This window comes from Jaculus jaculus, chromosome 3, assembly GCF_020740685.1.
Source record: "Jaculus jaculus isolate mJacJac1 chromosome 3, mJacJac1.mat.Y.cur, whole genome shotgun sequence".
Lineage (NCBI taxonomy): Eukaryota > Metazoa > Chordata > Mammalia > Rodentia > Dipodidae > Jaculus > Jaculus jaculus.
The window spans coordinates 122,582,637-122,607,640 of NC_059104.1; the positions used below are offsets into that span (position 1 = coordinate 122,582,637).

Here is a 25,004-nt window from a genome sequence, read left to right on the forward strand (position 1 = left end):
CCGGTTCGAGGCTCGGTTCCCCAGGTCCCACGTTAGCCAGATGCACAAGGGGGCGCACGCGTCTGGAGTTCGTTTGCAGAGGCTGGAAGCCCTGGCGCGCCCATTCTCTCCCTCTATCTGTCTTTCTCTCTGTGTCTGTCGCTCTCAAATAAATAAATAAAAATTTAAAAAATAAAAAATAAAAAAAATAAAAAAATAAAAGAGAGACTGATTGGGATGGGGAGGAGATATAATGGAGAATGGAGTTTCAAAGGGGAAAGTGGGGGGAGGGAGGGTATTACCATGGGATTTTTTTTTTTTTATAATCATGGAAGTTGTTAATAAGAATTTGAAATTTAAAAAAAAAAGAATTCTGAGTCCTCACAAGGAAGCTTGCTTTCAAAGGGCACTGGTAGATCCCCTCATGGCAAGCTTCATGACCTCTCACAAGCCTACCTCTTCCTGGTATCCCACTGGGCATTAGATTCCAAAAGATGAACTGCAGAAAAAGACACCAGCATTTAGACCATAGCAATGCCCTTTCCAGTTCCATATCTACTGTGTGATTCAGACTGAAGAACCAGCCTCCTCACCCAACAGCGGCTCCCTAGCATGTGGGGGACCCTGAATAGGAGGGAGGGAAGGACTGGATGGAAAGCAAATGGCCTTCAGCTACAGATGCCTTCCTGCAGATTATCTCAGTGACTATTGAACTTGGTGGCACACTGGTTTTGACACTGTGAGTTTTAAGATCCCCAGAAACTTTGGTCCTACCTGCAGAGATTCTGAATTTGTTCATCTAGGGAAGTGGTTTCAAAGCTTCTCTGGATAGTGTGGTGTTCAATGGAGGTTTAACAACTTGATGAGCTGACTTAATCCTTTGCACTTGGTGAACTAAATACCCTGAGACTATGACTCATGGAAACAAGGGCCACAGACCAGTGCCCCGGGCTGTCTGGCTTGCTTGGGCTGCCTGGCTTGCTTGGGCTGCCCTGAAATCACACTTCCTCCAGCTGGCTCACATAGCCAGGGCATTCTGAAGGGAGCCTGAGATGGAGGTGCTGGCAGGCAGGGAGGATGGCTGAACTCCTAGCCTCTCCCCGGCCTCTGCTGGTCATTGGCCACATGTGGTGTTTTTTGGCTTGCGTTTGCACCAGCATATCTCTGCCTTCATCCTTGCATGGTGTTATTTTCTCTGAGTCCAAATGGTCCTTTTCAGAAGGACACCAGCCTGGTGGCCTTCGTTTTAACTTGATTGCTGCTCTAAAGACATCCCCATAGAAAAATCACATTTGAAAACAGGCTCTGATGCCAGCATGTCTTTTTTAAACTGAACAGACAAAGAGGAGGACTGTGGACAGGGAACAAGTCTGGATGGCGTCTTCTCTGGCTAGATGCCATACTCCAAGCAGCCAGTGGCTCCCACCCAGGCCTTACCAGGCCTGTGGTCTTTTGTTCTTCTACATCCTCAAACTAGCACTGGTGAAGTCTGAGAAAATATTTTTAGGCCACCATAGGGGAGAGCTTACTGCATATCACACTGACTCTTCACAGTCTCCACTCACCATGAGTGGCATTCAATATCCATGTTACCAAGGAAGAGGCATGTCTCAAGAAGCTGCGTAATTGATGAGGACCAGAAGTCACCAGAGAAAACCTTTTCAGAAGGAAGCAGAGAAATCCTGGGTAGAGTATCTGCAAAAGATGGACAGACTTGGCTTCCCCTCATAACTGGAATGAGGAACTCAAAACTATTGGGACTGTGGCATCCCTGCCCCAGCAATCCCCAGACAACATGAGCTGGTGATCACAGCCTCTGACACCCAGGATCTACTTTCTCCACTACAATTACTGTGACACTCATGTCCCCACACCCCTTCAGACATGCCAAAGGAACCTAAGTAGACCCTGATTCCTGACTGCAGATGCTCAGGATTGAGGATCTGAGTGTCCCAGCCCAGAGCAGGTGTCTTCGTCCAATCACCTGTAACTATAAAGGTGGATTGACAAGACTCTCTCTGCAAAGGCTCAGAGAAGATGGGGAAGGGGGGAGGGATGAAGGAGAGGAGTTGAGCTGGGCAGGGGTGGGGGAGAGGCAAATTAACTAATAATAAATTTCCAAGTGGAACATGTGACCAGAAGTAGGTTCTTGTTGAATGTTTATGCCTGACCCCATCCTTCCCAACTATTTGTTGAATGGAAGGAGAATGAGTGTTTTCACAATGCAGACTCTCAGCTACCATGGTTAAAAAATCAAAGAAAGGAGTCCTGAGCCCCTGGCTGTTGAGCTCTCTTATCCACAAGAGGTTTTTCATTGAGTCACTTATTTCCAGCCAAGCTATAGGGCCCTTAGTTACAAATGAAAGTGGCTCAGAGAGGTAAAGGCATTTGTGCATAGTCACCCAGCTTGGCATGTGCAACCAAAACAACCCAAGCTGTCCAAGGCGGAAGATGCCCAGAGGCCAAGAAACAGACACACCCAGACCTGCTGTCTAGTGAGACTCTTGGAAAGGGCATGTCTCGGAGGCCACAGGATCTGTGACTCCACAGATGGGAGGAAGGGGTTTATAAACTAAATTAGACAAAGTTGCAAAGCAAATGAGAATGTACTATGGGCTTTCTTTAAAAAAAGAAAAGGGGGGGGAGGGAGGGAAGAGAGAGTGAGAGAAGGAAAGAAGGAAGGAAGGAAGGGACTGGAAAGATAGCTTAGTGATTAAGGCACTATATATATATGAAGATATATATATATATATCTTCATATCTCTCTCTGAAATAAATAAAAGCCTTTTTTTTCTGGTTTTATGAGGTAGAGTCTCACTCTAGCCCAAGCTGACCTGGAATTCACTCTGTAGTCTCAGGGTGGCCTTGAGCTCAGAGCGATCCTCTTACCTCTGTGTCCCAAGTGCTGTGATTAAAGGTGTGTGCCACCACTCCAAGCAATAAAATCCTTTTTAAATTATATATATATATTTGTTGTTGTTGTTGTTTGTTTGTTTGTTTGTTTTCCAAGGTAAGGTCTCACTCTAGCTCAGGCTGACATGGAATTCACTATGTAGTCTCAGGGTGGCCTGGAACTCTCAGCCACCCTACCTCTGCCTCCTGAATGCTGGGATTAAAGGTGTGCACCACCATGTCCAGCTTTAGAATAAATGAATATTTTTAGGAAAGAAAGAGAAAGAGAAGAAAGGAAGGAAGGAAGGAAGGAAAGGAAGGCAGGCAGAAAGAAAGAAAGAAAGAAAGAAAGAAAGAAAGAAAGAAAGAAAGAAAGAAAGAAAGAAAGAAAGGGAGGGAGAAAGAAAGAAAGAAACTGGAAGTAGAATGTCAGAGGCAACACGTGGGTGTCAGAGACCAGTGCAGTGTGCTTGGCTGACTGTGTTAACATCTTTTTTCTGTAAAGTTTCAAATGTGTGCCACGATTGCAACCAAGAGGGTTGTAGTCGTGTCAAACTGTCTTCTACTATGAGAGTCTTGTGGCTCCCCTGCATGTACTCCCTGACTTTCTCAGCTGCCATCTTGCCCCCTCCCAACTTTGTTTCTATTGGAAGATTCTCTGTCTCCAACACTGTCCATCCCTATGACCCTGAGCCACGTATGCCATGGGCAGAGGGTAAGGAAGAGCGAACTGACCTCTTGGCCAGTTGCTGAGCTTCCACTTACAGGTCAGAACAGCAGTTTGCCTGTTTGCCTTGTTTTAAAATTTGCCATTTTTCATGATGTACTTGCAACAGCCTGAAGTGCACTGTGAAGTGCCTTCTAAATAGTCCTGGGATGTGCCCCGCCTGCCACCTACTCTGTAGTCACTGGGGTGACAGCATTCTTGTGGGCAAGGGTGGACTGTACCCCTGCCTACACTTTACTTCTAGAAGATGTGGGAGGGGCCACTGTGCTGGGCTGGGCATTCGCATGTTCACTGTAATTCCTTCTACCATATCTTATCCGCACCGTGGCTGTGGCCACTGTGGTTTACCGATGATTACAGGCTGTGGCTTGGCCATATCTTGGCCAAAGTCCTGACATGAACAAAGGATAGGTTGGTATTGCTGGGACCTCATCTGCCTTAATGATCTCTTCTGAAGTTCCTGCTTCTCCAGTAGGGTTCTTTGGGATTGCTTGCACAAGCGTCTTCTATTTGTCAAAAGTAAGGTCCCAGCTCGGGGTGCATGAGTTGGGAGCACAGCTGTAAAGCTGTTAGTCACTAATATCACATGCTTATTTCAGACACAGCAGAAGAGGCAACTTGGAGGATCACACCAGAGCTAGCTGTGGGGCTCCAGCGCCCAGTCTTGTGTTTAGCTTGGAATTACAAGTGTGTGCCACCAGACGTGGCAGTGTGTGTGTGTGTGTGTGTGTGTGTGTGTGTGTGTGTGTTACATTTTCTATTGAGAGTTTTTTAATAATGTATTTTTTTGAGAGAGAGGCTGAGAGAGAGACAGAGAGAGAGAGAAAGGAAATTAAGAGCTCCAGGGTCTCTAGCCACTAGAAATGAACTCCAGACGCATGTGCCACCTTGTGCATCTGGCTTTATGTGGGTATGGGGAACTGAACCTAAGTCCTTTGACTTTGCTGGCAAGTGCCTTAACTGCTAAGCAATCTCTTCAGCCCAAGAATTTTTTGTTGTTGTTTGTTTTGGTTTGTTGAGGTAGGGTCTCACTCAAGCGCGGGCTGACCTGGAATTCACTATGTAGTCTCAGGGTGGCCTCAAACTCATGGTGATCCTGGGATTAAAGGTGTGTGCCACCATGCCTGGCACTTTTGAGAATTTTAGTACATGAACATACTGTAATGTGACCACATTCCTATTCTGTTACCTTCTTTTGTCCCTCCCCCACCGCATTCTGCTGAGCATCCTCCTCTTTCCAAGAAGATCTTCTGCTGTTTTGATGCCCTGCTCTTTGTCCTCCTCTGTCCTCCAGGTCAAATGTTGATGGGCTCATGACTTCACAGGTCTTGTGGGAGCAATGATTACTGTGAGGACAGAGCCTCAGAGTTCTCCCTTCTATCCCGTCTTCCCAGCTGTATGCTTTTATTTATTTATTTATTTATTTATTTATTTATTTATTTATTTATTTATTTGGGTTTTTCTAGGTAGGGTCTCACTCTAGCTCAGGCTAACCTGGAATTCACTATGTAGTCTCAGGGTGGCCTTGAACTCACAGTGATCCTCCTACCTCTGCCCCCCCAAGTGCTGGGATTAAAGGTGTGTGCCACCACACCTGGCTATATGCTTCTGATTAGATTTTCAATTCCTAGCATGAATTCCCTCCTGTAGAGTGGGCCTCAAATCCAACCAGAGGCTTTTTGTTGTGTTTTGGTTTTTGAGGCAGGGTCTCACTCTTGCCCAGCCTGACCTGGAACTCACTGTGGAGCCCAGGTTGGCCTATAACTCAAAGCACTCCTCCTACCTCAGCCTCCTAAGTACTAGTATTAAAGACCTGAGCCAGTATGCCTAACTTGAGGCATTATTTTCCTGATCATCTAATATCAACATATACAATTCTGCCTCATATTTTTAATGTCAGTATATGCATGTATGTATATGTATGTGTGTGTGCAATTTGTGTGCATGTGTATACATTGTATTTGTAGGACAAACACAACCTCCTTACTTACAGATTTGTGTGTATAAAGTATAGTTACTTGTTCAAGTGGAAGCATTCCTTACACTTTGTTCTGCCCTGTGCCTTTTTCATTGTCTTAACATTTCACTGACAATTTGTAGCACTGCAAGGCAGGAACATTGCTATTCTGTTATACTAGTCCCTTAGTGGAACATACATGGGCCATTTCTGTTCTTTTGTTACTGCAAGTGACTATACTATGCCTCATATCTATCTTTGCACCTATGTGCCCACAGTACCCTTAGGATAAATCCCTGAAAGTACTGTTTCTGGATTAAAAAGTATGTGTGTTTAAATGTTTTTATAGCTTTTGGTGTATCACCCTCCAAACAGAACACACCCTGCACAATCAGCCCAGTAATCTTTGAGTATATCATCTAAGCACACTCCTAGAAACATAGTGTTATCAAACAACTTCATCTTTGCCAATCTGATAATGGCCAAGTCATTGAACTGTCCCTCTCTTGGTTTCATTGAACTGTGAATCCTGTCTGATGCCTAATAGGTGTCACTTATGGAAATGACTTGCTATCTTGGAGTGATTTTTCTAGGTGGGGTAAAAATTCTAAAATCTGGTAGAAAGGAATCGCCTGTCAGCCTCCATCTGAACCTGCCTCTGTCTGTGGTGTCTGGATTCGGCTGACATAGGGTTAAGTTCTCAAGATCATGTAGCATCAAGATCACAGGGACCCCTGCAGGCTGGACTGAGGTTTGGTTTTAGATTGATTCTTCCTTGTCTCTTTGAGTTGGCAAGTTTGATGGGCAGGGCACACATGCCACCGTTCACTCATTTATAGAATCTATCTGAGCACCAACAAGGTAGCAGGACCCAGGCCAGGTACTGGAAATTCCAAGATAGCTAGGAAGAAAACGTTCCCAGGAAACACTACAGTGGAAAGTACAGACCCACTCTGCATCCTCCTTCCTTCTGCGCTTCTCCAGGGAGTGTGGTGAAGTGGGGCACAGTCCACAGAGACAGAAATGCCAGGCTCCTCCCAGCCATTTGACATCTGCTATGGTTCTCTCCTGAGTTATAAATGTCTACAGTGGGTCCACCACAGCCTAGGTGATATATGCACAACTTCTGGTTCTGATCATGGTGGCACTGTTATTTTGAATGTCCTGTGGCCATGTCTGCTGAGAGAGAACTCTCCAAGAGTCCCAGGCTACTGGGCCTGGGTTCCCCACTCAGTCCCAGGATCTTCTGGCAATCACCATTCTACACAACTTTGCTCACTGCACTAGTTACCTTCTCATTCTTTCACTATTCCAGTTACTGTTTTAAATACCAGATAAAAGTAATTTAAAGGCCTGATGTGGTGATACACACCTTTGATCTCAGCACTTGGGAGGCAGAGGTAGGAGGATCGCTGTGATTTCCAAGGACAGCTTGAGACTACATAGTGAATTCCAGGTCAGCCTGGGATAGAACAAGATCCTACCTAAAAAAAAAAAAAAAAAAGGCAATTCAAGGACAGAAGTATTTACATTGGCTTACACTTTAAGGGGACAGTGCATCATGATGGGAAGTCATGGTGGCAGGAGCAGAAAGCAGCTATTCACATTGATCTGCATTTGGGAAGCAGAGAGCCATGCTGGTGCCCAGCTTGCTTTCTCCTTCTTATTCAGACTGGGACTCCAGTCCATAGGGTAGTGCCACTAACAGTTTGGGTGGGTCTTCCCACCTCAGTTTAGCTAATCTAGAAATTTATAGACATACTCAGAGATTTGACTCCTAGGTGATTCTAGATCCTGTCAAGTTGACAATTGAGATTAACCATCACAATCACCAAGTCTGAAATCTGGAAGCACTGTTCTCTTAGCTTCGTTTCCCTTCCCTTCCCCCCACCCCTCCCTCCTCTTCTCTTCTCTCTCTCTTTGCAAGGAAAGGTCTCATTCTAGCCCAAGCTGACATAGAACTCACTCTGCAACCCCTTCTATTAAGTTTTATGCTTCGCAAACTGCCACTTGTTCCCTTGGGCAAGAGCTTTGCATTTATTCCTTCTTTTAAGCTCTGGGCTCCCCCATTTCTGGGAACCCAGATTGTGTCTCCTCTTAGCATGAACTTTGTCTTCCTTCCTTCTCTTAAATTCTATCTATAATATGCTAAAACCTATAAACTTTAGCCCTCCAGCATGTGAATGTCAATTTTTTGAATTCATAAGACAGGAATCTGGGTATATCCCAAAAATCTTATGTCATATCAGTGTGTCAACATGTTATATTCATGCATTAGCAGAGGAACCCCAATGCCTATATCACCTGGACACTTCCAACCTTCTATTCTGTTTATATATTTGACTTATTTAGAGTCAACATAAAGTGAGATTATTTGTATTTGGTACAAATATTTTTCTTTCTATATCTGGCTTATTTCATTTAGCATTCCTCCAGGATCACAAATGATAGGACTTCATTCTTTCTGTGGCTAAATAATATTTCCATCTCACAGTTTAAAGTACATATTAATTTATTTATTTGCAGAGAGAAAGAGAGAGAGTGCCACCTGGACCTCTTACCCTAGCAAATGAACTCCATTTGCTTTGTGCATCTGCTTTATGTGGGTACTGGGAAATTGAACCCAGGCAGACAGCCATCTCCCCAGCCCATATCTTACTTTTTTTTTCAAGGTAGGGTCTCACTTACTTTTGTTTTTGTTGTTTGTGCTATCAATGTCATTCAAAACAAGAAATTCTTCCCGATGTGAATGAACTCCAGGTATGTGTCCCCCCCCCCCCCCCCGCACACATGTGCGACAGTGCATGCTTGTGTCGCTGCATCTGGCTATGTGGGACCTGGAGATTCGAAGATGCGTTCTTAGGTTTCACAGTCAAGCACCTTATCCACTAAGCCATCTCTCCAGCCCTATTTTGTTTTTGTTTCTTTTTGAGGCAGAGTCTAACTATAGCCTAGAATGAACTGGAACTCACTCTGTTTCCCAGGCTATCTTTGCACTCATGGAGATCCTCCTACCTCAGCCTCCTAAGTGCTAGGATCAAAGGCATGAGTTGCCACACTTGGCTCTTCCCTATGTTTTCTTCTGGAAGTTTTGTAATTTAAGTTTTTAATCCATTTTTTGAATGGTGTAAAATAAGGATCCATTTTCATTCTTTCCCAGGTGGATATATAGTTGCTCAACATCATATGTGGGAGTATCTTTTTACCATAGTATATTCAGGTGTACTCCCTCTTGTTAAACAAGAAATTCTTCCCTTTGTGAACATGTATGTGTGTTCTGGATTTGCTGGTATGTTCTCCTTACTTGGCTATGTGTCTGATACCAGTTTCATGCTGTCCATTCAAAGCTTCTTTCCCTCTTCCATTCTCCCTTTCTCTTCTCTCTTCTTTCTCTCTTCCTTTTCTTTCCTTTTGCTGGGGATTGAAGCCAGGGCCTTGCAAATGCTCAGGGTGGACTCTAACATTGGGCTGTATAAACCAGCCACTCATTCTTATTAATGGTTTCTTGGCGTCTGTTTTATCAGTAAAACCTGATATGCTGAACCAACCTCTTTGGGTGGAACATTTGAACCAGATAGAATTATCACTCTCGCTCTTTAAGTTTCTGTGCAGTTGTACTGGAATGATGTTAGAATAAGGTACAAAAGGAGTTATTCATTAATCTATTTTTTTGTTGTTGTTGTTGTTGTTTTTCTGTTTTTTTCAAGGTAGGGTCTCACTCTAGCTCAGGCTGACCTGCAATTCACTCTGTAGTCTCAGGGTGGCCTCGAATTCACAGAGATCCTCCTACCTCTGCCTCCCGAGTGCTGGGATTAAAGGCGTGTGCCACCATGCCCCACTAATCCAATGTTTTAAGCATTTCACATTGGGTGTTTTCTTCAATTATTTTTTACTGTTTATTCTTTTGTTTGTTTATTTTTGGAGATGGGGAATCTCGCTGAACCTAGAACTCACCAATTAGGTTAGACTAGCTGATTGCTGCTGTACCTGGCTTTTATATGGTTGCTAGGGAAACAAATTCAGGTCCCCATGCTTACACAGCATCACTTGGCTAACTGAGCCATCTCCCTAGCCTCTTGTGTATTTTTTGAGGTAAGAGTTCATGGAGCCTACTCTGGTCTCCAACTCACTATATTGCTAAGATTGGCCCAGAACTCCTGATCCTCCTGCCTCTATGCCCCAACTGTTGGGATTACAGACTTGTGCCACCACAAGCCAGCTCTCAACTGATGATTTATGAGGTGTCCTATGGGCTCCACATGGTTAGAGGCAGCCAGGTCTGGGCAAGTGTCAGCAGAGTGAATCCCATCTTCCCAGCCCCGCCTGACTAATTAGTGCATTTGGAATGTACGGGTACACTGCCACTTGACTAGGGTCCTCCTGCTAGTCCTGAGCCCAGCAGCACCTTCTCTCCCATCTTCCTGGACTACAAGGACAGGTGCAGCACTGCGTTGGGAAGATTATATTAGCATCTCCATTTCACAGGAGAGTAAATCAAAGTTCCTTGAGGTTAGACCCCTTTCCAATGTCACTCTAAGGGGCTGGGCAGAGATGTAGACGCTAAAGCTTTACTTTCCATTACTCATCCAGGAATCATGGAGGAGAAAAATGCATCAACATTGTGGCATAAATAATAAGACTGTGAAAATGCGAGAAAGAAAAGAAGCCCAAAGGACCGGGACATGACTCAGTGGTTAAAGGTACTTGCTTACAAGCCTGCTGGCTGGGGTTGGATTTCCCAGTAACCATGTAAAGCCAGATGCAAGAGTGGCTCATGTGTCTGGAATGCACTGGTGGAAGCAGTGGTACATACGTGCATGCATGTGCACACACATGTAAATAAGTAAATAATATTTAGCCAGGAATGGTGGCCCATGCCTTTAATTTCAGCACTTGGGAGGCTGAGGTAGGAGGATCTCCATGAGTTTGAGACAGCCTAGATAGATAATAGATAGATAGAGATAGATAATTGATAGATGATAGATAGATAGATAGATAGATAGATAGATAGATAGATAGATAGATAAGAATGCTTATAAAGTATACAAAGTTCCTAAAGCTTTGACCCAGTGGCAGTTCTCATCCTTCTGTGTAGATAGGCTTTAAATGTACCTGAATTTTCAAGGCACCAAAGTAGTAGCATTCCAAGGAAGAAGAACCTGACATTTCCTGTTCTCATAAGCATTGGTCATTTTCTTGTTCATTCACTCACCATATACCGACCAGCCACTATGTGACAGGCATTGTGTTGGGTACAAAGGGTACCAAAATGAAGACACATGGGATTTCTGCCCTTCAAGGCTGACCTGGAATTTGACCTTGGTTTTCTTATTTGTACTAGGAGCCTTAAACTCTACACTGTGTTCTGTGTTAAAGAATAACTACACAACAGCACGAGGGCCCCGATGAGCACAATATACAGAGTCACGGTATCTGAAGGGCACCTCATAACTGGGACAATGTCTGGAGTCTGTGTTGCTATTTCAAATGAGCTTCCTAAAAGAGACTCCTAGAACTGGAAAAGGTTGCTGTGGCTATAGACCATTGCTGCTGCAAGAAAGAGTGCTGGCAGAGGTTGAATGCTGGGCTCTGTGAATTCCCACTCTGGAAGGGAAGTGGGCCAGGAAAAGGTTTTCCCCCAGATAGTCTGGAACCCACACGTGCAGGGCACCAGATCAGGACTCTACAATTGGGTTCTGCCCCCAAGGTGGCCCATGAGTGGAACTGGTGACCACTACAGGTGGTAGGAACATGTGCTACAAGGAGACATTAATCCTCAATGGTCTCCTCCAGCTGGCCCCAGTCCCAGATTCTCCCAAGTTTCTCATTCTTTGGCTTTATGATATGAGAGTTCTTGTTAAATTGTAATCAGCTCAAGAAAATGCTTAAAAATTGAAATAGCCTGAAGAGGCTCCCAGTAGCCAAACAAAGGCTTACCCCAAAGGAAGTTGTATACTGATGATAAAAGAGCCTAACATCTTAAGTTTGAAAAAATAAATCTGGTAGTCTATAGAGACAAAGAGAAAGTTGGGGGAGGACAGCTGGGCAGAGAACTAATTTTTGGTTTTAGTTTTTATTTTTTTATAAAAGCAAGTTTTTTTTTCCATTTATTTATTTGAGAGCAACAGACACAGAGAGAAAGAGGCAGATAGATAGATAGAGAATGGGCATGCCAGGGCCTCTAGCCACTGCAAAGGAACTCCAGACACGTGCGCCCCTTGTGCATCTGGCTAACGTGGATCCTGGGGAATCAAGCCTCAAACCGGGGTCCTTAGGCTTGACAGGCAAGTGCTTAACTGCTAAGCCATTTCTCCAGCCCGAGTTTTTTTTTTTTGAGACTGGGTCTCACTATGTAGCCCAGGCTGGCCTCAAACTTCTCATGTTTCTGCCTCATTCCAGGCACATGCCACAAATCCCAGCTTGAGAAATAACTGTTTTACAGAAGAATGCCACTTTTATGAGTAAAACTGAACAAATACCTTTTTGTAGCCATCTATGAAATAACGAATATAGGTGAAGCATATCTGTGGATGCTAAAATCTTTGTGTATACTGTTATTGTATAACATGGTCTCTGACTGAAACTTCACAGATTAAAAAGGGAAAGGAGCCACATACCAGTGACCTAGATAATCTAGCTCCCCCAACCATGGGACCAAGTCCTGTTACGTGTCTCCTGGAGAGATGCAACATGAAAACATCACTTTGGCAGAATTCTCACCTTTTCTCTAGCCCAGTAAATACAGGGTAGAGCTATTGTCATGAAAACCTCCCCACTCCACCCCAGGGTGCAGAACCTTTATTAGGTTAAAGAGACTGACCAAGAAGCATGACAATCAAATGTAGTAAACCATCATTGATCAAATTTTGCTTTTGACAGAAAAGATCATTTTGTGGACACTTAAGAGAATGTGACAATTTATTGTGAATTTATAAAGCAGTGTTATTTCAAAGCTACAAGTCAGGGGTGAATAATGGAGTGGGGATGTAAGAAAATGGCTCGTCCTTGGTATCAGGGTATCTGTGATTTTTCTAATCATTAAGACAAAAATTTTGGTGAGAGAAGCAAATATAGGGACTTGCTAATGACTAGTGAATCTAGAAGACAGATATTCACTTGTCTTTAACATATTTGTGTGAGTATGTGTGCCATCTTTAACATTTTCTTAATGATACAACATTGGGTAATCTGTTAAAAAAATTTTTTTTTAAACTTTTCCTCCTGTTACATGGCACACAGTTTTTCTGATTTTCAGATTCTCCAGGAGACATAAGTGGTGTACTGTAATTCAGTTCAGGCTGAGACGGTCTACCTGGCTATCATACCATGGCCTTTGCAAGCCTCAGATTGTCACCTGTGCTTTGACCTCTGTGATGGTTTGATTCAGGTTTCCCTCATAAACTTAGGTATTCTGAATGCTAGGTTCCCAGCTGAAAGGTAATTTGGGAATTAAACCCCCTAGAGGCAGAGTATTGGTGGGGTGGTTTTATGAGTGTTACAACCAGTTTCCTCTTGCCAGTGTTTGGCACACTCTCCTGTTGCTGTTGTACACCTGATGTTGGCCAGGAGATGATGTCCACCCTCTGCTCATGCTGCGTTTCACCCTGCCATCATAGAGCTTCCCCTCAAGTCTGTAAGTCAAATTAAGCCTTTGTTTCCCCACAAGCTACTCTTGGTCAAGTGTTTTCCAAGCTGGCTTTGAATTCCTGAGGATTCTCCTACCTTGGCTCTATGAGCGCTGTGCAACCACTTCGAGCAATAGCGTCTGTCGCTTTCATGTCACGTGTGACTTTTTGCCCCTCCCTCTCATGCTCAACACCTCTATGGTCTCCTTTCCACTGAAACACCAAACTTCTGTAGTCCAGTTCATAGCTGGAAAGGAATTTTCCCCAGGATGAGATGTCCTTGACACCTCACCACATCTGTTTTAGAGGACATTTAAGCAAGACTTCAAGCAAATGTCTTTAAGCACTGAGCCATCTCCTTGGCACGGCACTGCAATGAGATTTCAGACTTAATGTTGGTGTTGGAATGAATTAAGACTCTTGGGGCTGTTGGGATGGAATAAATGTATTTTTCATAACAGAAGGAAGTGAATTTGGGAGACCATAAGTGGACATTTGTGGACTGAATGTGTCCACAAAATTCATAGATGGAAGACTGACCTCCAGTATGATATTTCAAGATGGGGCTTTGGGAGGTGACAGGGTTTAGATGGGATCATGAGGGATTAGTGTCCCCTCCCATGAGAAGAGGAAGAGACCTGAAGAAGCCTTTTCTTCACCATGCCAGGACACAGAAAGAGGAAGGCAGTCTAAGAGTCAGAAGAAGCTCAGCTCCCATGGAGGAGCCAGTCCGTCAGCGCTGCCCAGAGGTCTTCGCTTTCTGCCCTTAGAGCTTCAGCAGAGAGCGTCGTGTGTGGCCACTCAGCCTATTCCGGCAGCTGGGGCGGATTGAGACAGGGCATAAAGGCCGCTCCCCTCAGAAAGCTGGCAGGCTGGCACATGGCACTTTTCTAGAAGCTCTGTAGGTTATCTTCTTTCCAGCCCAGCGTGGCAAATTTCATCAGCCTCGTCCTTTGATTGTCGGAAATAAGAGGCAGTTCAGTTAGTTAAAGGCCTAGGACCAGATTAACTTCCTTCTTTTTTCCAACTCCAGTTTCTAAGACCTAGGCCACTCCTCAGACATAGGCGTGGAATCACAAACGAGCATCCTTTCACAGAGGAGCCACAGCTGGGCAGTAGTTGTGGTCCAGTCCCCAGGAGACAGAGGAATGGAGTTGGGCTTGAGTCTGGTTCTGGAGAGGGAATGGACAGACCCGGGCCTGCCCTGAGCAGTGTAGAGCTGTGGGTCCTGAGAGTAGCTGAGCATAGAATAAAGAGGAGGGCTCTCCTGGAGAACTTGCAGACCCCTGACTGTGGGGCCAGCCTCATTGGCTTTGACCATCTGCATAGCAGCAGTACTGAGCTGTGCTGGGCCCTGGAAACAGATGATGTGTGGTCTCTCTGTGTGCTTCAAACTGACAGAAAATGTTTTTTCATAAACATCAAGATGCATCCACCGGCAAAAGTGGAAATGACATTTGAATGTGACCCAGTCGACAAAGAGAAAGAGGCAGCCATGTGAAGACACAGGAAGAAGCCAGGAGTGTAAAGCCTGTGTGGTGAGAGGAAGCAGGGCGTGTTCAAGGGCTACAAGGGCAGTGAAAGTGCTGGAACATAGTGGGAGAGCCGGGCAGCAGCTGGGACGCTGGGCGCTCGGGGGTGATGGGAGCTGCAGGAGCATGTAGGCCTGAGGGCAACAGTCCCCATCAGGCTGAGAATTCTCAGGCCTACATCCTCTTGCAGCTCCCATCATCCTCGAACAGATCCTGTGTACCCCAAACTTTGCTTGAGCGCTGGGAGTGGTACTGGAGAAGCAGAGACATGGCAGGAGGAAGCCCAGAGCCCTGCTGCTGGTTTCCTTCTTCACTTTCTTCATCTCATTTTTCTTTATTTATTTGAGAGATAGAGAAAGAGAGAAACAGAGTTTTGGATGTGCCAGTGCCTCTTGCCACTGTAAACAAACTCCAGATGCATCACCCGACATCAACCTCTGGCCTACACACATGCACACATGTACCACACAATACAAACACTCCTATGCACATACAGGCACAACACACGTGTAGAACAGAATAAACAAGCAAAATTAGCTTGCTCTGTTTATCCATCCTTTGTGGGTCTCTCCTGTAGAATGTACACTGGACACAAAGGACACTACGGTTTGTCTCCCATGATAGTATCAGCTCAACAGAGCCTTGAACCATTTGTGGCATATAATAGACACCGTAATAGTCAGTGCTTGTGGAAGAAATCATTGAGTAAATTAAATATTTTCACTTGGGCTTGAGAGATTGGTCATTGGTTAAGGTGCTTGATTGCAAAGTCTGATGGCCTGGGTTTGATTCCCTAGTACCCACATAAAGCCAGATAGACAAAGTGTAAAATGAGTCTGGAATTCATTTGTGGTGGCAGGAGGCACTGGTTCACCCATTCTCTTTCTCTCTTTCTCTTTCCTTGCAAATGAATGAAGAAAAATATTTTAAGAAAAAATAAATAAATAAATAAACTTTTAACAAAAAAGGAGGGGCAGACTTCTAGGAAAGATAGTGACATTACTATCTGCATCAGAGCAGTCTAAGGAAGGAAATAAATAGAAACACAGCAAAATACACTCTTCTACTGAAAAGTGAAGGTGTATAAGTTATTGTCAACCATGGCAGAGAAGCAGGAGAGACCAAGATCTTCCAGAAAGGAGGAAACCTGCCAGAATTCTGCCGAGATGCCAGTGGCCCACCTGGCAGCCAGCTGGCTGGCGCAGAGCTGCAGGAGTAGAAACAAGGCGAAGGGATTTTCAACTCACATCAGCCTCCTCGCAAAGTCAAGAAACCTAAAGGAGAACACAGCAGGGCCAGCTGAGCAGCTGCTGAAAGACATACAAATGGGACCAGCTCTGGTAAGACTCCGGGTACCTTGCATAGCCTCCCGTCCCTCAACTGTCAGGGCTGTGAATGGCCAGAGAACTCATGCAACCCTGGGCCACCCAGCACTGAGAGAGATCAAGATGGGCATTCAGCATTGGTGAGATTGGAAGCCATCCCCAAAGGTAACAGGGCCTACTTATACAAAGCCAGGTACATAGGCCAGCACTGGAAGTGCTAATGTCTCTGTCAGGAAAGGTAATGTATTACATTTGAATGATATATTCTTGGTTGGCTTTACCCTTCTCAAATAAGCTGTATTTTGGTGCTGACTATTGTTGTCTTTGATGTTTCTTGATTTACAGGGCCTTTGTCTTTTTCTTAAGTCTTATTGGGGGCAGGACTGACTGGCCCCAGACTGACTTGGAACCCATTTCAGTCTAGAAATCTTGACCTCCTAGTTGACAGGATTAAGGGTGTGGAGGAATACATCCTTAGGGACTCTGGCTTTACTAGATAATCTGTTTAGTTTAGTCCCCACACTTCTATAGATACTCTGTGCTGGTATTGACTGAATGTCTGTATTGCTCAGTTGAATTTTTGAATTTGCCAGTAATTTTCATCACCCAGTCTAGTACAATAGTTGAATAGGAGGCAAACTCAACACCTAGAGTTACTTCTGCTGTTTCTCTTGGAGTAGAAGAGCTATACCTGACACCTTAAATTCCTACACTGAAGATATGTAAAGTCAGATTTACACGGCTAAGAACATTGCAGATAATTTGAAAACTCAAGCATCAAATTAATTCAAGGTGCAAAAATATCTACATTATAATACAAGAAACAAAGAATCAAGACAATACAAGTCCACCAAAAATTATAAATCCATCAGAAAAGACCCCCAGTGAGACTTTTAGATTAAATGCCTGACAAAGATTTCAAAACCATGATTTTATCTATACTTAAATAAATTAAAGGAATTAAAGAAGAAAACAAAGCAATCAAAGAACAAACTCTTGAAGGAGAAACCAACTTAATTAAAATAAGGAGGTCATTACAAGATATGAGTAAGGAAATAGAAATAAGCTAAAAAAGAGATACAAAGGGAAGAGAAAGGAAGGGAGGAGGGTACTTAATAGGTTGGTATTGTATATGTGTAAGTAGAATAGATTAATGGGGGTGAAAAGTCCCAAAGTGAGGTCAGGGGAGGAGATTGAGTAAAGGAAAGGTGGAGGGAGGGCTAATCAAAATCCAAGAGGATATAAATAAATCAAATGGAATCCTTCAGTTTTGGACAATGGAACACTCAGGAGCTGTAGATTGTTGCTAGAAAATTTTCAGTGCCAGGGATGGGATGCCTCCCAGTAAGTTGTTGGCCAGGGAGGTCCCTCATGCCCCCAAAACATTATAGGCCATTGCCAAGTCCCTTGGTTTCCCACCAGGAATAGATGGCAAGCCTGTATTGCTGAAGACTCCACATATTTGGGCAGCAAGGCCACTGAGAAATCCTGCTGGACCTGAGCTGATAACCTCCTCCACGTAGACTAGCTGACAGAAAGCTGGAAGAAGCCATTCTACATGCAGTTCAATGGGAGAAAGATACACCACCAGTGAAGATAGTCAACAGTGGACACTGCAAGCCTTATATTTGGCCAGCCAGGCCAAATGAGCAATGGGTGCAATAGTGGCACATCTGTCATGGTAGAAACCAACTGCCCTCCAGTTGGACTGGAGGCCAGCTCCATGGGGGGAATACTCAAAATCTAAAACAGGGGTAGTCATGAGCCCTAGGGGTGTAACATCTGCTGATGTCTGGATAAGTGTATATACTATGCTTGTCAAACTGCCCAGTAAGCACTTCTCTTAATGTTCATGCCCTTATATTAATGCTACTCTCACTTTCTCTTTTCAGATGGCAATGAGTTTGGGACAACTCAGAAGGTATCATGGTGCTGGAAAGAAGTGACTAGAGTACCGAGTAACATCTTAATCACACCTTCCAAGGCTTAGGGTCTAATGTGGAAGAGGTGGCAGAAAGAATGTAAGCGCCAAAGGAAGGGGAGGACTCCTTACAATGTGCTCCCTCCAGACAAAAAATGGCCTCGATATCCATGACCTCATAGTGCCTGACACTACCTACACAAGACCATCATAAGAGGAGGGAAAGATCATGACATCAAAATAAAAGAGACACTTATTAAGATGGGGAGGGGGCCGGGCGTGGTGGCACACGCCTTTAATCCCAGCACTCGGGAGGCAGAGGTAGGAGGATAGCCGTGAGTTCAAGGCCACCCTGAGACTACAGAGTTAATTCCAGGTCAGCCTGGACCAGAGTGAGACCCTACCTCGAAAAACCAAAAAAAAAAAAAAAAAAAAGATGGGGAGGGGACATGATGGAGAATGGAATTTCAAAGGGAAAAAGTGGGGGAAGGATTTTTTTTTTAAGTTGTTTTTTCTTTTTTTTTGTTGTTGTTCATTTTTAGTTATTTATTTGAGAACGACAGACACAGAGAGAAGGGCAGAGAGACAGAGAGAGAGAGCGAGGATGGGTGTGCCAGGGCTTCCAGCCACTACAAACTCCAGACGCGTGCGCCCCCTTGTGCATCTGGCTAATGTGGGTCCTGGGGAATCAAGCCTCGAACCAGGGTCCTTAGGCTTCACAGGCAAGCACTTAACCATTAAGCCATCTCTCCAGCCCTGGGATATTTTTTTATAATCATGGAAAATGCTTAAAAAATTGAGAAAAATTAAATTAAATTTAAAAAAATCAGTCAGAAATACTAGAAATGAAAAACAGAGCTAAGTCAAATAGAAAACTCTGTACAAAGTCTCACCAGTAGAATGGATCAAGAAGAGGACAGAATAGCTAAATTAGAGGACCAGGTGGCAGATCTAATACAGTCCAGAAAAGAAAAAGACAAACTAATAGGAAGGCATGAACGGGAATTTCAAGACAACTGGCACACTAATAAGAGATCAAACATAACAATTCAGGGCATGGTAGAAGGAGAAGAAATACACTCCAAAGGCATCACAGGTATTTTTAACAAAATCATAGAAGAAAACTTCCCCAAGTAGGAAAAGTGATGCCAATACAGATACAGGAAGCCTATAGAATGCCAAACAGACAAAACATAGGAAGAACCTCTCACTGTCATATTACAATTAAACTAAAAAACCAATAAACCAAAGAAAATATATTGAAAGCAGTTAGAGAGAAAAATCAAGTCACATACAAAGGCAATCCAATCAGATAATAGCAGATTACTCAACACAAACTACCAAAGCCAGGAGGGCTTGGGATGATGTGTTCCAAGTACTGAAAGACAACAACTATCAACCAAGATTACTTTATCCTGCAGAGCTATGCATTCAGATAGAAATAAGGATATTCTACAACAAAAGCAGGCTAAAGGAATATATGAAGTCTAAACCAGCTCTACAGAAAATACTTGAAAGAACCCTCCATGCTGAAGAGAAAAAAGCACACATATAAGGAACCTGGAAAAAAAGTAAAGCATGCTCAAATACTAGTTAATTGAAGAGAACAAAGGTAAAACCGGAAGAACTACAAAACAAGAAAAACGGCAGTAAATACACACCTTTCAATAATAACTCTTAATATTAACAGCCTCAATGCCACAACCAAAAGACACAGGTTTGCAAACTGGGTTAAAAAGCAAGATCCTTCAATTTGTTGCCTCCAAGAAACTTAACCTTTCCACAAAAGAAGGACACTACCTTAGGGTGAAAGTCTGGAAAACAGTGTTTCAAGCAAATGGGCCTAGAAAACAAGCAGGGGTTGCTATCCTAATATCAGACAAGGTAGACTTCAGACCAACATTAGTTAGGAAAGATAAAGAAGGTTACTTTATATTGATTAAAGGAACACTCCAACAGGAGTACATTGCAATCCTAAACATATGCTCACCTAACATGGGGGCTCCCAATTGCTGAAGACTCCATATATTTGGGCTGCAAGGCCACTGTGAAATCCTGCTAGAACCGAGCTGGTAACCTCCTCCATGTAGACCAGCTGACAGAAAGCTGGAAGAAGCCATTCTGCATGCAGTTCAATGGGAGAGAGAAATCACCAGTGAAGATACTTAACAATGGACACTGCAAGCCTTATATTTGGCCAGCCAGGCCAAATGAGCCAATGGGTGCAATAGTGTCATGTCTGTCATGGTAGAAACCAACTGCACTCTAATTGGACTGGAGGCCTGTTCCATGGGAGGGAATACATCCCTGATCCTGAAAATCTAAAACAGGGGTAGTCATGAGCACTAGGGGTGTAATGTCTGCTGCTGTCTGGCTAAATGTATAAACTATGCTCATCAAACTGCCCAGTAAGCACTTCTCTTAATGTTCACACCTATATATTAATGCTATTCTCTTTTCAGATGGCAGTGATCTTAGAATGACTCAGAAGGCATCATGGTGCTGGGAAGAAGTGACAGGAGTGCTCAGCACTGCAATATCTCTATCACACCTTCCAAGGCTCAGGGTCCACTGCAGAAGAGGTGGCAGAAAGAATGTAAGAGCCAAAGGAAGGGTAGGACTCCTTACAATGTGCTTCTTCAGACACAAAATGACCTGGGTATCCATGACCTGCCTGACACTACCTACACAAGACCCTCATAACAGGAGGAAAAGATAGTGACATCAAAATACAAGAGAGACTGATTGAAAGGAGGAGGGGATATGATGGAGAGTAGAGTTTCAAAGTGGGGGAAGAAGGGGTATTAACATGGGATATTGTTTACAATCATGAAAGTTGTTAATTAAAAAAATAATAATAATAAATTTTAAAAAATAAGAAGTCAAGGGCTGGAGAGATGGCTTAGCGGTTAAGCACTTGCCTGTGAAGCCTAAGGACCCTGGTTCGAGGCTCAATTCTCCAGGACCCACGTTAGCCAGATGCACAAGGGGGCGCACGCGTCTGGAGTTCGTTTGCAGTGACTGGAGGCCCTGGCACGCCCATTCTATCTCTCTCTCTCTCTCTCTCTATCTGCCTCTTTCTCTCTCTGTCACTCTCAAATAAATAGATTAAAATGAACAAAAAAAAAACATTAAAAAAAAGGATGAGGCTCTTGTAAAAATAAATAAATAAATAAATAAGAAGTCAAGCTGAGCGTGGTGGCACACACCTTTAATCCCAGCACTTGGGAGGCAGAGTTAGGAGGACTACCAAGGGTTCGATGCCACCCTGAGACTAGTGAATTGCAGGCCAGCCTGGGCTACAGTGAACCCCCACGTGGAGACACCAAATAATAATAATAATAAATAAAATAAAAATTCAGAAAGTACCTGAAGATTTTATTGAGGTTAACATCAAAGAAGGGTTATTCAAAAAAGTAAATCCAAGCTCTGAAGTCAGTAACATTTTCAGGTGAACGTTATAAAAAATGTGTATCTTCACATGTCCCCACCCTGCACAGCTACAAATGTACATGAACTTCTGAGTTCCACAAAGCGCTTGTCACTTATAAAGTGAAAGGTTTCAAGATGCCAGGTAAACAGTTACCATGTTTTTAATCAACATTGCTTTGGAAGACTGGTGCTCCAATGGTCTAATGGGTGAGCATGCAGTACTTATGTGGAAGATTTCTCTCCCTTGTGCTTGTAACCGGTCTGCAAACAAAGTTTCTGCAAATTGTTCTGGAAGAAATCATAGTAGACAAGGGCTAAGTGCAGACATAAGCAGCTCCATTTTGTAAACAAAGTTTCGGCCTTCCATTTTATTCCACTGAACTTCCTTAAATGGCCCACGAAGATGACTCCACTTGTTATCTTGTAAAACATCACTTTTTGGAAGGTCTTTACACTGGTTACGGGGAAATTGAACCATAATCTTGCTGCCACTTTCAGGTCCATTACGAACTATGGAGGAAAAACCAAAATACCAAATATAATCATTTTCCAACCGAGAAAATAACAAAAATACGCCTTACAATTTTACTCTACCATGAACATAGAAACCTACCTATGGAGCCGGGCGTGGTGGCACACACCTTTAATCCCAGCACTTGGGAGGCAGAGGTAGGAGGATCACCATGAGTTTGAGGCCACCCTGAGGCTACATAGTGAATTCCAGGTCAGCCTGAGCTAGAGTGAGATCCTACCTCGAGAAAACAAAAAACAAACAAAACAACCTACCCATGGGCTAGAGATGGCTCAGCAGTTAAGGCACTTGCCTGCAAAGCCTAAGAATCCAAGTTGGATTTCCCAGAACCCACCTAAGCCAGATGCACATGGTGATGCATGCATCTGGGGTTCATCTACAGTGACTGGAGGCCCTGGTGCACCCATTTTCTCTCTTGTAAAATAAATTAATAATCTTTTTTTTAAAAAAACCTATCTATACAAGTGTGGTGGTACATGCCTTTAATCCTAGCACTCTGGAGGCAGAGATAAAGGATCACTGAGTTCAAGGCCACCCTGAGATTACATAGTTAATTCCAGGTCAACCTGGGGCAGAGTGAGACCCTACCTCAAAAAACAAAAACAAACAAACAAACAAAACTATCTAACAATCTTTTGAGAGAGTGTTTCAGGGTCAGGAATGGTGGCTCATGTCTCTAACCCCAGAAGTCAGGAGGATCAAGATTTCTAAGCCATTTCTGGCTACATAACAAGTTTGAGGCCACCTTGGGACATAGGAGACCATATATATATATATATATATATATATATATATATATATATATATGTATGTATGTATGTATGTATGTATGTATGTATGTATGTATATATATACACACATACACACACGTATATAAAAGCCAGGTGTAGTGGCTCATGCCCTTAGAGGATAGCTCTGAGTTTGAAGCTACTCTGAGACTACACAGTGAATTCCATGTCATACTGGGCTAAAGCAAGACCCTACCTTGAAAAACAAAAAAAACAAAAAAAAAAAAAAGACTGTGGAGGTAGCTCAGTGGGGAAAAAAAGCACTTGCCTTACAACACTGAGTACCTGAGTTCAGATCCCCAGACCCATGTAAGCGCTGAAAGCTGTGTAGGCTTCTGCAGTTCTAGGCTACCTACAGCAAATAGGCGATAAGGGAGCTTAAACAGGAAAGTTTCTCGGAAGCTCAGAAAGGGAACAGTAAACAAGAAACCCTATTCAAATGAGGTGGAGGGCAAAGGCCACCCCCAAAATTGTCCTCTCATCTCCACATGTGTGCCATGGATGTATGTACCTTTACTTACACTCAAACATGCAGCCCCACACACATCACACAAATACCAAAGACATAAAAAATTAAAAACAAAATGCAAAATAAATTTTGCTATACAAAAATCAGGAAATCCTGCCTGGAGGGAAGAGATGGCTCAATGGTTAAAGCCACTTGCTTGCAAAGCCTAGTGGACTTTCCCTAGTACCTCACAATTCCATAGTGCCCATGTAAAGCCAGATGCACATAGTGGCACATGGGTCTGGAGTTTGCTTGCACTGGCAAGAGACCCTGGCATGCTCACTTTATTTGCAAATATATATGGATTTGGCAGGATCTCCTATTGCTGCAAATGGATGCCATATGCTTGCACTACTTTTCTGTCCAGCTTTAGGTGGGTGCTGGGGAATTGAACCTGGGCTAGCAGCTTTGCAAACAAGTACCTTCAACCACTGACCTTCCCAGCACCTTTTGACTGGTGAGGTTAAGGTATGACTCTAGCCCAGGCTGGTTAAAAACTAACCCTAGGCTTAGGATGGCCTCCACACTCCTGGATCTTGCCTCAGTGCTGGGATTAAAGGTGTGCACCACCACACCTGGCTATTGCTGGGAGTTTGAATGCATCCTGGGCTACATGTCCAGTTCTAGACTGGTAAGGGAGTACTCAATCTCTACCGCCCCCACCCTCCATCATCATGAAAAGAAGTAACTAATAGTGGATAAGTTTGCTAATCCTGCACAAGCTGAACACTGAAACTTCTTCCATGAAATTTAGTGGAATGATGGTGTTAATCCCTGAGCTGCTTTTTTCATCCTGTGAAAAGTAAGTTTTAAACCAGGCCTCACACATGTTAGGTAAGTGTTCTACCACTGAGCTACATTCCTGGACCCATCATAAATATTTGAAAACTATTAGAGATAAATATCAGTGTTAACACAATGATAATTCACCAAGGAGATAAATACTATATATACTTAGCCAATAAAGCTGAATGTTCAAGTTCCACTCCCACTCAGAGCAGCACAACGTACCTGATATAGCGTAGTCACCATTGGGAGAGGCCACTGTTATGGCAGAAGCATTGCCAATGCTCTCCACAGGTCCGAGTCCCACATGATTGCTGAAGCTAAGGACCTGCCAGCCCATAACCTTGGCTAGCTGCTGAACAGCATGTACCTGATGCTGTGACATCTGTGAATGACAAGGGAAACATGACTGACCATCACTAGAGAGTGAAAGATCAGGGTGACATCACCTGACACTTGGGATCAGGCTTGGCAATGCCTAGCAAAGCACTCGTCACAGTTCTGAGGAATCCTCCCCTCAAGAGGCCACCAGGGAAAGGAGACAATCCTCCATTTCACTGAAGAAGTTACCGCTGCCTGTACTTGCCTGTTGTGTCCACTGGCGGCCTGAACAGAGGCACTTGACCTAATCACAGCCCACTGGAGTCTCAGATTTGGGTTTTTGAATGTGGAGCAACCCAACCATCTCCCATCACCTTCAAATCCAGCACCCATGTTACATTCACCCCTGGGCGCAACATTAACAATGTCCCAAGCTCTCTGGGTTAGGTAATGTTAGGTGCCCAAGTAACAAGCTTTCCAGTGGAGCCAGCAGGTTGACAAGGAAGAGAGTGTGTCAGGCATTGGTTCTCGTGGTACCTTTCCTATGAGATTGGTGAGGCTGGTTGAATGTTATAACAGAGAACTTCTGGGGGGTTGGAGAGAGGGTTTAGTGGTTAAGATGCATGCATGTGAAGACTAAGGACCCCTGTTCGACTGTCCAGGTCCCATGTAAGCCAGA

At 43.8% G+C, this 25,004-nt stretch overlaps 1 protein-coding gene across 2 annotated transcripts in view; it reads right to left on the reverse strand.

The window, feature by feature from the left end:
* Positions 1-21,327: 21,327 nt before the first annotated feature.
* Med17 (mediator complex subunit 17) overlaps positions 21,328-25,004 on the reverse strand; it is a 37,011-nt gene continuing 33,334 nt past the window's right edge. For both annotated transcript variants that reach the window (XM_045146511.1, XM_004661933.2), the window contains 2 exons: positions 24,230-24,389; positions 21,328-21,900 (listed from right to left, as the gene is read on the reverse strand). In XM_045146511.1, coding sequence (XP_045002446.1) covers positions 21,689-21,900; positions 24,230-24,389 — 372 coding nt within the window. In that variant the 3' untranslated portion in view covers positions 21,328-21,688. The remainder of the gene's footprint in view (positions 21,901-24,229; positions 24,390-25,004) is intronic.